The sequence below is a fragment of the Globicephala melas genome, chromosome 20 (genome assembly GCF_963455315.2).
Source record: "Globicephala melas chromosome 20, mGloMel1.2, whole genome shotgun sequence".
NCBI classification, from domain to species: Eukaryota; Metazoa; Chordata; class Mammalia; order Artiodactyla; family Delphinidae; genus Globicephala; species Globicephala melas.
Window position 1 is genome coordinate 22,307,859 of NC_083333.1, and position 14,729 is coordinate 22,322,587.

The 14,729-nt window shown below is 45.7% G+C and overlaps 1 protein-coding gene across 21 annotated transcripts in view; it reads left to right on the plus strand.

Annotated features, from left to right (window-relative positions):
• The window catches only part of CEP112 (centrosomal protein 112), a 475,621-nt gene that overhangs the window by 411,164 nt on the left and 49,728 nt on the right, over positions 1-14,729 (plus strand). For 7 of the 21 annotated variants that reach the window (XM_030837977.3, XM_030837979.3, XM_070044582.1 and 4 more), the window contains 3 exons: positions 3,403-3,504; positions 6,893-6,957; positions 8,252-8,841. In XM_030837977.3, the coding sequence (XP_030693837.2) occupies positions 3,403-3,504; positions 6,893-6,957; positions 8,252-8,255 (171 nt within the window). In that variant the 3' untranslated portion in view covers positions 8,256-8,841. Of the gene's footprint in view, positions 1-3,402; positions 3,505-6,892; positions 6,958-8,251; positions 8,845-14,729 lie in introns of those variants that run through there. The other 14 variants (XM_060289906.2, XM_060289910.2, XM_060289909.2 and 11 more) reach the window with 4 other exon arrangements.

Consider the following 14,729-nt stretch of genomic DNA (forward strand, 5'->3'; position numbering starts at 1 on the left):
TGGCTAAGAATATGTGCTGGAGGGTCAGACTGCTTGAGTTCAAATTTGTGCTTACCTCATTGGGTTGTCAGAGGGATTAAACACTTCTTAAAATACTCAGAATTGTAACCGGCACATAGAAAGTACTCAATAAACGTTTGCTGGTAGTAACGTCATTAACCTCATAAGTAGAGTAAAACGGATTGGTTAAAGTTTTCCATGACTTTATTGAAGTCATAGGCGTCTGCTTGGTATAATGATGATTAAATTCAGGATTTGGGTTTAAGGATTCAGGATAGTAATATTTTCCTGAGTGATAGTCTCACCCACAGGAGAGGTAATGTCGGATTTTCCAAGGGCCCATTTTAAGTTCACTCATATTCACCAAAATCATAAAAACAAAGAAGAAAGGGATAGACAGAAAGTAGAAATAGCAAGATCCTCTAAAAGTTGGGGAGTATAGCGTACTGAATTTTAAAAGTGGTGCAAGGGATTGTGGTGATCAATGAATGACCTTGCTCACGCACAATCTTCTGCTGTCTGCGACTCGCCTCCAGTAGAGGGAGACCATCAGGTGTGAAAAGTGAAGTGGGAAAAAAAGAGAGTCCAGAGAAACTATGAACATTAACTAAAGAGCTTCGGTACTTGGCCCTGACCTCCAACATAGCTGAAAACTAAGAGCAGGTGGGCCCCAAGAACAAACGAAATAATAGGTTTGATCAAAGGGTGTTGATGACAGCAAAACTGAACCATAGCTGTGGCCTGCCCCAGCTTACTCCCCACCTCAGCATTCAGAAAATTGCTGGTTCCATTCAAAAATGAAATTTAAATTTTTTTTAAGAAAAAGGAACTAGGTTAAGAGCCTTGCTAGATTAAGAGAGAGAGAAAGAAGGAGTGGAAGCAAAAAGCAAATTAGAACATAGATCTAATGGGAAATTACCCAAGAAGTAAGGAGAAGGTTCAGACAAATTACAGTTCTTTGAAACCGAAACAGTTCTTCATAATGTCAAAGCATTTACAAAACACATTGACATATCTCCCTGTCAAGGAAAAAGGTGGGGAGAGAGAGAAGAAGAAGAAAAGAGACGTGTTTAAAGATGATATAATTCAACAAAGATGAGAAGTGATTTCTCAGAGTTTAGGAAAAAAGGTAGTCAAAATCAAGAGATTACAGAGATTGAAACCATATTAGAAGAAACAAAAATGGGAAAATCATAACTGAAAACGTCTAAGGAAATACGGTGATCACACAAAATAAAATGAAAATAGAAAACAGATATAAATTGATAAGAAAGTAAAATAATAGAGAAAATTGTAAATATGGAAGATTGTCAAAGAAGAGCCAACACATGCAAAATCTCTGTTCCTGAAGAAGAGAACAAATAGAAAAAAAATCATATATAACATGAATATATGTAACTATTGATATAATAGAAAACAATTCTAACAGAAGAAGCTTTTCTTCAAAGAATTGAATATAAAGATAGAAAGAGGGACTTCCCTGGTGGCACAGTGGTTAAGACTCCATGCTCCCAAAGCAGGGGGCCTGGGTTCGATCCCTGGTCAGGGAACTAGATCCCACATGCATGCCGCAACTAAGGAGCCCACCTGCCGCAACTAAGACCCAGTGCAACCAAATAAATAAATAAATAAATATTTTTTTAAAAAGATAGAAGGAGCACGCACATTGTCTCAGGAAAATTGATATAGAATCATTAATACCAAAACATATCCCAGTGAAGTTACCTAATCCAGGGAAAAATAAAATCGTATGGACATCCAAGCAGAGAAAGAAAGTCACATTCAACATGGAAAAAAAATTAGCCTAACTTCAGACTTCACCATAGCAACGCCAGAAGACATTGAGGAAACACCTCCAAAGTTCTGAGAGAAAGAACGTGGGACAGAAGCATTTTTATACCCAGACAAGTTATATTTCAAATGGACAGGCAGAGGGCAGACATTCTAAACAAACGGATACAAAAAATAGAGCAAACATGAGTCCTTTTTAAGAGTAGTAGCTCAAAATTTCAGAGCCAGTGATGAGCGATAGAAAAAAAATACTCAATATATAGTAGCCTGTGAACCCTTGATAAAGGTTGCCCCTAAAGTCTGATTTATAAACCATGTGTTTTACTTTGTGTTTGCCTTTCATTTGAGTCGACTGACAGATGTTACTATTGGACTTACGTCCAAGAAGATAAAATGGGAAAAATCAAATATTTCTTCAGTGGGAGAGATCATTTTTCATCATTTTTGTTTACCCTTTAGGCATAAATCACAAGATTGTAACATACCTGAAAAAAATACTTTGCTAAAAATTTAAAAATTGTGTTCTAGAACATTTGCCGTGGGATTGTAGTAGGTAATAAACTATTAGAGCACATTTACCCCTTAGTTATTTTAGTATAAGAAAATTTGGGAATTAAAGGCTAGTAATTTTAAATTATCCTCAGTAAACCCATAGACTTGTCTAACTGAACTCAGTTGCACATATTTTCATAGTCTATTACCTTATTTCCAGGTGTGTCCAATGACTCATTTGTGGGATACACTGCAATTCAGCTTTAATATTTAGTTAAGTCCCACACAGCACATGCAACACAGTTTTGAATTCCATAGCATCTCAGATTAGGAGAAGGAGAAATAAAGAAACAGAGCTGGAGGAGGGCACCGAGACGGACACACTCACATTCGTGCTCACCCTCAGACACACCTCTTCATCCTGCTGAGGCATATTCCTCCAAAGACTTTTCTTCCGCCTTCCTTACCTGTTTGTAGTTGGATGAGCCGCCAGCTTTTCCTTGACCAGCCCAGTGACCATCAGTTAGTTGAGCAAGACCTGGCTGTATTCCAGAGGCAGAGGGAAACTCATGAATCAGAGATGCTCACGATGACAAGGGCCCTCTGGTTTCCTGTATGGGGAGGCTTGGAGACACAGCTGTGCAGATTTTCCTTCACTCGCATCTTCATAATCACATGATGATATCAAGCACCCAGGTACCTAGACGGTTAGCGGGGAGTGTCTTAGCCAAACAGATGACATACCACGAATTGTCCTCACACACAGCTTAGTATGATCACAACCCACACCCTGATCAGGAAGAGGACGTAGGATTAGCATCGTGTGTACATAATGAGTGGAGAAGAGAGGACAGGTGTTTTCCTTATCCAATGCCAAAAACTGTGTCAACGAGGATTTTAAAGAAGTAAAGTGCTGGTGCAGGGACTCTCTCTCCCAGATTGACAAGGACAGAGCACCTTGTTCAGTTTGTGTTTCCTCTTATTTCATCTCAGTTGTCTGGTTTCTGACCACATGTAACAAACTTACCTTTGTAATGAATGGACATTATTCTGGGATTTCTTAAATTCAAAACAATCATTTCTGTGGTTAAAAAGATACGCTTTTTTTGTTCATTTTAGATAACTTCCATACGACAAGAATATGAAACAAAATTTAAAGGATTGATGCCAGCATCTCTAAGACAAGAACTTGAAGACACTATCTCCTCCCTAAAGTCACAGGTAATTTCTAGAATCAGGGACTTTTCCAAGGGTTTAGATCAGCGGTCCCCAACCTTTTTGGCACTAGGGACCGGTTTCATGGAAGACAGTTTTTCCACGGCCGGTGGGGGTTGGGGGGGGGCGGCGCGGGGGGCAGGGGGATGGTTCGGGTGATAATGTGAGCAACAGGGAAGCTTGCCCGCCGCTCACCTCCTGCTGTGCAGCCCAGTTCCTAACAGGCTGCGGACCAGTACCGGTCCACGGCCCGGGGGGGCTGGGGACCCCTGGTTTAGATGATGTGCATATCTTAATTAATGTTTGTTTCTGAACTGATGCCAGAAATCCATGTGATGTCACAGAATAACCGAGTGCCCAGGATGAATTGTTTTTTGTTTTGTGGGGTTTTTTAGAATTTTTTCTTACTAGCTTAAGAACTCTTTGTCTCGATAAGATTTTCTTAAAAGCATCCTTGAAATTGAAAAGCTCAGTTATGGTTACTTTTATTTACAGTCTGCATTCCAACACAGACTCACCCTTTTATTCTTGGTTCCAGGCCCAAAATGCCATCAGTTAGCACATTGCTAACTCCTTATCATGTGAAAGTGCAGAGAAATAAAAAACATGGCTAAGTTAGAAGCATTTTTACTCTGGTGTATTTTATATGATTGTCAGAGATAACAAGGTGCATTTTAGGATCGAGGCAGGATAATGACATGGTATTCAAACAATTCGGTTAAATATTGATATTTCTGCTGAAACGTGTAGTTCTTGGTACAGTAGTTTATAAGAGATAAAATTGACTTCAATTTAGATATTAATTAAAAACTTCCTACATAAGTTTTCTCTAAAACAAGTTTTATATATTGCTGTAAATATTTTATATAGCATTAGTTTTATAGATTCCTGGTTTTTTGAAAAACAAATGTTTTAACTCAACATGAGAAGAAGTTCACATATTCCCATTTCTAATACACTTAGAAATTTAAAACATACTTTTTTCCTGGAAGAGCTCTGCAAGGGAAAGATTTCTTTTCTCTTTGTGCCAAGAACAATGCCTGTCACAGAGTAGGTCCTCAAGAAATTTATTTACGAATGAAACAAATGCTGTAGTTTGATGAAATTCACGTTAGCTATTTATAATGTATAGGACAGATACGTGGAGCAGATGTTAGCCTGCCTTTTCTGTTCCCCTCAGCAAAAGTCTCTTATCTGAAAATGAAAAGTTCATTACATCAACCCTTATGCTACTGTTAGCTATCGCTTCTGTAGGCTAAGAAGTTTGGCTGTGCTCACTCCTACCTATAAAAATAAGTATGACAGGAGGGTGTTAACTTACAAAGGATCAGGTCGTCTTTATTTACGTGGAAGGCTCTCCTCAAGATGTGGCTTACCCATTCACTTTGTAGGAGGGCTTTCTTAGGGTCAGCTGTGTAGGACCCAGCACCTTCAGAGGAGGTATTTTTAAGAAAAAAAGAAAGAAAAGAAAGAGAAGTCTGATATCCACCTGCAGGGCTTCTGTTATCATTCACATCATTTCACTGTAATAAAAGCCACTCAGCCTCCTAAAACTGGATGTTGACCCAGAAAGAGAGCGCTGCCAGCTGCGTGAGGGCCTCAGAATCGGCAGCTGTGCAGAGGTGCAGCCCACAGAGCCAGCAGATTTAGTTTGAGAGAGCAGGTGCCTGTGTTTTTGAAAATTGTTGGAATTCCAGTGGCAAAGCACGGTGGAGGCAGGGAAGTGGGATCAGTGTAGTCCCTGCATCTGTCAAAGTTATCAGTGGTCCTGTGGGTCACTGGATTAATTGGATAAAATTCAGACCAGGGTGATGTAAAGAGTCAGAAGAGCAGCGGGGCCACTTTGATATGTACCCATTTAGAAAAGCCGTGCTCAGGGAGATCAGCTCGGTGCTTTGTGACCACCTAGAGGGGTGGGATAAGGGAGGGTGGGAGGGAGACGCAAGAGGGAGGGGGTACGGGGATGTATGTACACGTGTAGCTGATATGCTTTGTTATACAGCAGCAACTAACACACCATTGTAAAGCAATTAGACTCCAATAAAGATGTAAAAAAAAGAAAAAGAAAAGCCGTGCTCCCTCTCTCCAAGCACAGTTTCTACTCTGCCAGCTGTCCTGTCTTGCATAACCATGTTTCAGAATCGACCGTTGCCATGGTTTCAGTTCAGACCAAAGAGACAAGAGTAAAGCTCCAAAGTGATCAAATGCCACTGACTCCTGGTCACGTTAAGCCATAGTGTAAGTGTCCGGAAACTACTTCCAGTGGGTTGTGGAAAGTGCTTTTGAATTTATGCCTGATACAAGTATTTTTAATAGTATAGAAATTCATGCTTCAGGCTAATCCAACCATGCTGTGAAGGTCTGACTGAAGAGACTCTTCTTGACAGCCCAGTTTCCCCTATCCCCAGCCCCTCAGGGGCAGGGGCCACAGGGTGGTACCTGCCAGGATCTCTGGACTAGGCAGTTCCTGTTAGTCATTTCCTGTCATCCTCATGACCTTGGGAACTGGCTGTCGTTCACCCCATTTCACAGATGAGGCATCAAGAGAAAAAGGACCTTTCCTAGCGCTGTGGAGGCCAAGTCAGGAGCTGAACGCCAGTTGGCCTAACTCCAGACAGAGCGCAGGCTCTTCCCACGACAAAATACTACCTCTGCAACCTCAGGGAATCCCCGGAGAGATTAAGGTTTCTAGTAGGCAGTAATGTTGTTTCCACTCACTCACTCATTCCCGAAACAGCTAGGGAATGCCAGCTACATGTCCAGCCCTGAAAAAGAAACTGGGGTTACAGAGACGCTCCAACATTATCCCTGCCCCAGGAGAGCTCTCGGGTGTGAGGGAGAGACGTGAAGACAGATCACCAGAAGGCAGTTGGAAAAGTGCTAAGAACAGAACAGGAGAACACAGAGGAGGGGCCGCTGGCTGCCTGGGGCAGGAGGTGATGAGGGGCAGGGCTGGAGGGGGGGCAGAAGAATTCAGGAGCAGAGGTGACCTTGAACCCAACAGTGGACAGTGAATAGGAGGTAGTTGGCCAAGGATTCCCAAGCAGACGATGGCAGATGGCCGCAAAGGGCCAAAGGGCCGCAGAGTAGGAAGGATGCGAGGTGGAAGGTGGTGATGGTGGAAGAGAGGAGATGAAGCACCCAGGTGGGCCAGGGCCAGGTCCAAACAGCTCTGCAGTGCGGGGTTTGAACTGGGTTCTGTAGCCTCTGATGGAGTGCCAGTGGGGATGGGAGGTGATCAAATACAAAACCACAGCATTAGCATTCAACAGATCCTCTGCGTTTTATCTAGAGAGTTGTCTGAATTTAAATAAAATCCGACCAGACACTGTATCTGCACAGTGTCGCCCTGTAAGCCACCTTCACCTCTTCTCACACGAGGTCTCTTTTCTAGGTTAACTTTCTGCAAAAGAGGGCATCCATCCTTCAAGAGGAGCTGATGACCTACCAGTGCAGAAGGTACTGTTGTGGCCAGAATGTCTCCTGAGTAGTTTGTACTGTCTGCACCTGTGGGTCTCCTGGTTGGGTGTTAAAATCTTCATTAAAAATGCGTTGGGGCTTCCCTAGTGGCGCAGTGGTTGAGAATCTGCCTGCCAATGCAGGGGACACAGGTTCGAGCCCTGGTCTGGGAGGATCCCACATGCCATGGAGCGACTGGACCCGTGAGCCACAACTACTCAGCCTGCGCGTCTGGAGCCTGTGCTCCGCAACAAGAGAGGCCGCGACAGTGAGAGGCCCGCACACCGCGATGAAGAGTGGCCCCTGCTTGCCTCAACTAGAGAAAGCCCTCGCACAGAAATGAAAACCCAACACACCCAAAAATAAATAAATTAATTAATTAATTTTAAAAATTCGTAAACATATCAGTTTTGAAAAAAAAGACTTATTTTTCGTAAAGAGCCTGTCTTGGAGAAGACCCCCTCCTTGTACCATCCAAACGAGATGAGGGTCCGCCAGTGCCTGACAAGGCCGGGCTCACCTGCAGAGTCACGACAGGACGTTGCCTTGAAGCCCAGTTGCAGGGTTAAGGAGACACTGTCTTCCTCTTAAGAGAGTGAGATGGCGTGGTCCTCAGTGTGGTCACCCGCATCTCCAGAGCCCCACATCCCTGGACACTTGGCTCTGTAGCAGATGTTTACCAACCCCAAATATCAATAGATAAACGGCTCCGTGGTGTGCAAACACTGTGCCCCCAGGAGCGCACACCTCGGGGATGCAGGAGACCCTTCCAGTCAAAGGTTCCCAGAGACGTCACTGACATAGATCACATTTACCTGTTCTGACAGCCCTCCTCTTGGTACAGTGAAAGGCTGAACCATTTAGTTGGCACTGGATTAAAAGTAAAAACTTTGGATACACAGTACCATGTATAAAATAAACAACGAGGACCCCAGGGGACTATAGCGCAGGGGACTATATTCAATATCTTATAATAACCTACAATGGAAAAGAATCGAAAAAATATGTACGGAGATATATTTGAATCACTTTGCTGTACACCTGAAACTAACACAACATTGTAAATCAGCTATACTTCAGCTTTCAAAAAGTAAAAACTTTGAGACTCATTCACCTTTCAAAAGATTCTTGGTACAGATAGGGCTTGATCCCTTATGGGTGTCAGTGATGAAATTTTGATATCAAATATACTTTTTAGCCTCTCTCCAGCTCCTCCTGAGTTAGAACATATTTTGTTATGGACGTGCCCGTTAAACCTAGAGAAGGTTGTAACTTTGGGGTTTTTGATCTTCAGGTAACCATGTGGTGACATACCTGAGTAACCCAGGAGAGGGGGATGGATCTACCCGTCGGGACAGAGCTTTCGATTTCTTCCCACAGGTTTGAAGATTTGGATGTTGTAAAGTAAATTGTGAGATCAATGGCGCTTTTTAATACTTAAATGTAATTAAGATCATAAAAACATGCATCACTCATACACTAACGGGGTGGTTTTATTTGTGTCTGCCTACATTATTTTTTTTAACATTCCTTTATTTCTGATTTCCATATCTGTGTGCGTTTGAGTGTGTACTGAGAACTGCTTATATTGGGAAAAGAAATGATTTCTTGCGATGCCTTGTTAATGCCTTTACAGAGAATTTTACCAGTTGCAGCTGATCAAAATCACGTTTGTAGAATCATATAAAAATTTAACGCTTACATTGTTTTCGTGTTCATGTTCATATATTATTAAAATATTACTTTGTATTTTCAGTTTTATTTCTACTTTTTAATTGCACCTCGTTTGCTAAAATAAATATGACATGGCAGTCTTTCCCTAGAATATACTGACCATCTCAAATTGTGCTACGGGAAGAAATACCTATGTCATGTCAGAAATCAAACCCATAAGTAGTGCATTTATTTAGAACAAAAGTCACTGAGTCACCTGACGTCAGTCCAGGTATTTGTCATGTTGGTTGTCAGTCTCATCTGGGACCAGAGGCAGGATAGGGTACGAATTTTATGTAGCAGCTCTGGTTTTATTGTTACTTGCTTGATCTCTGATTTTGTGGTTGTGGTTTAATTATAATATCAATTGACGCTCCTTAAGGAAGCCTGAAAATGTCAAGATGTGTTGGGAGGATACTCAGCACACCAGCAAGTGATGACAGAATGAGCTTTGCTCGGTCCTGTTTTCCTTGTGGAGAGAATTTGGTGTTGGCTCCCAAGGCTGGGTGTTTTCAGTCCCCACCCGAATGCCAGTAAGCAGTTCTGTGCTGATTGGTCGACGCTGATTTGCCAAGGGAACCTTGAACCGCAGCGGATGGTCATGTTCTCTGGGCTGTGCTGTGGTGCCTATGCCGCAGGCCCTCGGAGGCTCTCGGAAGATCTGGGGCGTGCGCAGGGCTGTAATCACCCGGTTTGCTGTGAAAGGACAGGGCAGAACGTTTACTTCGTTTTTCAAATTCTTTCCCCTTTCCCACGCCCATCTTTGTTGTTTGCTGCCCAAGGATTAATTACCCTTTTTTGTACTGTAACTGAGACATGGGATGATAAGGAAGTAGCAGGTTTTCCAGCCGCTTCCACAGCCAGGCCAGGGTCAGCAAGAACACCGCCTGGTCGTCAGTGAGAGGCCTCCGAGTCTCGGCCTGGTCACCACGCTGCCTGCTAAGGTTCACCCGACACCTCCTCCAGGAATGTAGGTCTCTGTCCTCTGAAAGATCGGGTTTTCCTTGCATGTGAAATAAATGATAGCACTGGCTTAAAGACTGTTCGGAGAAAAGCGAAACTGTATCAGATGCTATTAAAACCAGCTAACAAGGAAAGACAGTTGGTACTCAGACTGTGATTTAGCACTCGGTAGGGAACGATTGCGACACCGTGATTAGTTTTAAGCCCTTCTGTACAGACCGTGGCAGACGGGTTGACGGTCAGCAGATTTCATTAGGAAGGTTATTTAGCGGCTTGAAGTGAAAACACCTTGTGAGTTGCGTCGTGCGCTGCCATTGGGTAAATAGGTGTTTTGGAAAGTTGCCTGCTGTTCTTTCTTTTCCTTATTTCAAGGGTTATGAAATTACAAACATGGGTGGACCTTGCACATCACCCAGATCCGGTTTCCCTTCTGAAGAGTGTCGTACAGGTCAGCTGGATTGTGTGTGGTAGGGGCTAGGTGGCTGACACTGGTGTTTCTGTAAACGTCCTCTGATAAGGAAGAGGAAGAAAGATTGCACTTGGCATGTTGAAAATTCCTTCCTGAGTTGAGTACTCAGTTTAAAAGTGGCTACCGGGAGAGAAAGCAAGTGCTTAGGAATAAATTATAAACCGTGTGCCTTATTGTAAAGTCATCTAAGATGTCATCCTCGCTCTTATCTGGTGGAAGATCCATTGCCCATCACAAGTATCTAATTTAGCCACATTGCCAGCAGTCGTGGGCACTGCCCTGAGTCAGGCACCTGTGCTTGTTCCACCTCAACATGCCACGGTCGCCAGGTAGTGGCTGGCAGAGCTGAGCAGGAGGAGAGGTGTGGGGTCACGGTGCCCTCGGTGTGCACGTCTGCCCGGTGAGGGGGCAGCAGGAGAGCGGTAACGGGAACGCTGGCACCGGCCATCGGCACGCGTCAGGGTTTCGTCTGACCCACCGTTTCTGCGTCGCCCCACAGTGAGCCATTTCAGGGGTCTGGCCTCTGGTTTGGCCACATCCCCGCTCAACAATCAGCTCTCCTCCGAGGGCAGCCGCCCAGGGGCACAAGGGAGAAAAAAGAGGACAGAGAGGGAGGGAACGGAGAAGGGGCGGACTTGCTTCCTAGTTTGTACAAAAGGGTTGACTGAGACTCAAGGGAAATAGCTCGGATTCGAGCCTTATCCTGTAATGTCACAGACGAGCAACAACTTCCTCGGAAACAGGCACGTGGCTCTATGGCGAGCAACCTCATTAAAGGCATCGGCAGAGAAAGTGCAGAAAGAAGAAACTGAGTTTGAATGAACAATTAACAGCTTTCTTATTGAAGTGTCTGCCCATCTGCAGAAGGCAGGGGTGTCTTCGCTTTCTTTCTAAGAGTAAAAAGGAAAAAGGTAAAACATCAAAAATGGTGGGAGGAAAGTTTCAGAACACGAGGTCATTTTAATTCATAGTTTCCTTTAAAAAAACTATCTCCTCAGCTTTCATATTTTGTTCAGAAAGGTCGTCTCTTTTAAGCCTTGTCATTAGAGACGGTTTGCTCTTTAAAGTGGATTATCAAAGGGTGTAGAAATTGCAAGTTACTGAAACTAAAATGCATGATCGATTTTAAGTCTGTAACTAAAGCTTACTTAGAATTGGATGTGCTTTTGCCCTGGCAGCCCCTTTGATAAAACCAGGAAGAGATACATGGTTGGTCAATTCAAAGTAGGAAAAGATGATAATTAGATAAAACTTTTCTTCAACTATTGAAGTGGTTCTTGGATTCGGAGACTTGACTAGGGAGTAGTGACATAGGCTGTATTTGAAAAGGAAAAATTGAAGAGCCCAGATTTTGACCTGTATTAACATTCTTCTCTATAGTTTTAAGAGCTGAATCAAACCTCAGATCATATTATTTACCTCTCCATGGGGAAAGAAAAATGCAACTTGAAACATAAGGTTGAAGGAATTTTAAAATCTGGGTCCCTCACCAGTACCTAAGGCAGCTGAAGAGCTGGGCTTCTAGACAGTTCAGTTATTTCAGTTTTAAGCAAGGATTTCCACCAGGCAAATGGTTCAAAACCAAAGGCCCAAGACGTTCCTATAGATTCTGCTGTTTTTAGAGCTGAGCTTGGTCTAGACCTGAGGCTGATAAACGCTCTTATATCCTCTTCGGGAGTCTCCCGTCTGCGAGCGGTCTTACAGAAAACAGCTAGGTGCACACGGAGACTTTACACGGAGCGACACGAGAGGGCTACCGAGTGAGAAGCCTGGTAGAGGTAATTAGCTAAAAACGGGCTTACGTGAGTGAAACGTGCAGTTTTGTCTGCACTCCTTCACTTCAGCTACAAGGGGAAACTAGTTCATAGGCGGAGTCTGCACGTCAGCCTTGTTTCCTTAGAGGCAGTTCCCTTCAGCGACTCGGGCCTCACTGTTCTAATCTGTAACGTCAAGGGTACAGCTAGACCGGTACTTCCTATTCGGTACCATTTCAGGCCTCTAACTCAGTGTTTCTCACACTAGCATTCCATCAAGCCCTGTTCTGTGTATGACTCGTCTTCAGGCATCCAGACAGTCACATTTAGGAAACGTCACGCCGCTAGAGCCCCCCTCTGCAAGGTTCACATTCCATCGCTGGCCCGGCCGTTCACTCATCCATTTACTAAATAGCTATTGATGCCTGCTACATGCCAGACAGCACACGAGCCACCCGGGCCCGGCAGCTGAAAGCAGTGATCTATCATCATCTCTCTGGTTGCTACGGGTCGACCAGGCTCCAGTAGGCTGTTCTCACGTGGGCCTCACGCAGGTGCAGTCAGGTGTGGGCTGCCCAGGCCCGCGAGGGTTCACTCACGTGGCAGCTGCGAGGGGTCCTCAAGAGCGAGCTCACCCGGAGGCCAGCCGTAGCAGCCGCCGGCCGCGTGAGGCCTGGGCCCAGAGGCGACCCAGCATCACTTCTGCTGAATCCTGTCAGAGGCAGAGGCCCCCAGGAGCCAACGGTAGGAGACAGAGACCCCAGCGGTATCTGAGAGTCTGTGACCATCTCTTTGTTAAAGAAGCCTATCTAATTCTTTCCTCTGGAATCTCCTAAAATGATTGGATCCATGGAATCGTTTTCCTGTGGTCCACATATTTTATTGTTTAAAGTTCCGTGAGGGAGACTTCCGGGAAGATGGCGGAAGAGTAAGACGCGGAGATCACGTTCCTCCCCACAGATACACCAGAAATACATCTACGTGTGGAACAACTCCTACAGAGCATCTACTGAACGCTGGGAGAAGACCTCAGACCTCCCAAAAGGCAAGAAACCCCCCACGTACCTGGGTAGGGCAAAAGAAAAAACTAAACAGAGACAAAAGGATAGGGACGGGTCCTGCACCAGCGGGAGAGAGCTGTGAAGGAGGAAAAGTGTCCACACACTAGGAAGCCCCTTCGCGGGTGGAGACTTCGGGAGGCGGAGTGGGGGAGCTTGGGAGCCGCGGAGGAGAGCACAGAAACAGGGGTGCGGAGGGCAAAGCGGACAGATTCCAGCGCAGAGGATCGGGCCGACCGGAACTTGCCAGCCGAGAGGCTTGTCTGCTCGCCCGCCGGGGCGGGCGGGACTGGGAGCTGAGGCTCCGGCTTTTGTCGGAGCGTCGGGAGAGGACTGAGGTTGGCAGCGTGAACACAGCCTGCAGGGCGTTAGTGCACCGCGGCTGGCCGGGAGAGAGTCCGGGGAGAAGTCTGGAACTGCCGAAGAGGCAAGAGACTTTTACGTCCCTCTTTGTTTCCTGGTGCACGAGGAGAGGGGATTAAGAACGCTGCTTGAGAGAGCTCCAGGGACGGGCGCGAGCCGCGGCTAGGGGTGCGGAGTCCAGAGACGGACGTGGCTAGGGCCGCCCAGAGCGGCTAGGGCCGCTGCTGCCACCACCGGGAGGCCTGTGTGCGAACACAGGTCACTGGCCACGCGCCCTTCCGGGGAGCCTGTGCAGCCCGCCACTGCCAGGGTCCCGGGATCCAGGGACAACTCCCCCGGGAGAACGCACAGGCGCGCCTCAGGCTGCAACGTCTCGCCGGCCTCTGCCGCCGCGGGCCCGCCCCACACTCCGTGCCCCTCACTACCCCCGGGCCTGAGTGACCCAGAGCCTCCGAATCAGCGGCTCCTTTAACCCCGTCCTGTCTGAGCAAAGAACAGACGCCCTCCGGCGACCTACACGCACAGGCGGGGCCAAATCCAAAGCTGAGCCCCTGGGAGCTGTGAGAACAAAGAAGAGAAAGGGAAATCTCTCCCAGCAGCCTCAGGAGCAGCGGATTAAAGCTCCACAATCAACTTGATATACCCTGCATCTGTGGAATACCTGAATAGACAACCAATCATCCCAAATTAAGGAGCCCTGTGGATGAAAGGCTCTTGGGGCTGCAGCCAGGAGTCAGTGCTGTGCCTCTGAGGTGGGAGAGCCAACTTCAGGACACTGATCCACAAGAGACCTCCCAGCTGCACATAATATCAAACAGCAAAAATTTCCGAGAGATCTCCATCTCAACGCCAGCACCCAGCTTCACTCAACGACCAGCAAGCTACAGTGCTGGACATCCTATGCCAAACAACTAGCAAGACAGGAACACAACCCCACCCATTAGCAGAGAGGCGGCCCAAAATCATAATAAGTCTACAGACACCCCAAAACACACCACCAGACGTGGACCTGCACACCAGAAAGACAAGATCTAGCCTCATCCACCAGAACACAGGCACTAGTACCCTCCACCAGGAAGCCTACACAACCCACTGAACCAACCTTAGCCACTGGGGACAGACACAAAAAACAACAGGAACTACGAACCTTCAGCCTGCAAAAAAGGAGACCCCAAACACAGTAAGATAAGCAAAATGAAAAGACAGAAAAACACACCGCAGATGAAGGAGCAAGATAAAAACCCATCAGACCTAACAAATGAAGAGGAAATAGGCAGTCTACCTGAAAAAGAATTCAGAATAATGATAGTAAGGTTGATCCGAAATCTTGGAGATAGAATGGACAAAATGCAAGAATCAGTTAACAAGGACCTAGAAGAACTAAAGATGAAACAAGCAACGATGAACAACACAATAAATGAAATTAAAAGTACTCTAGATGGGATCAATAGC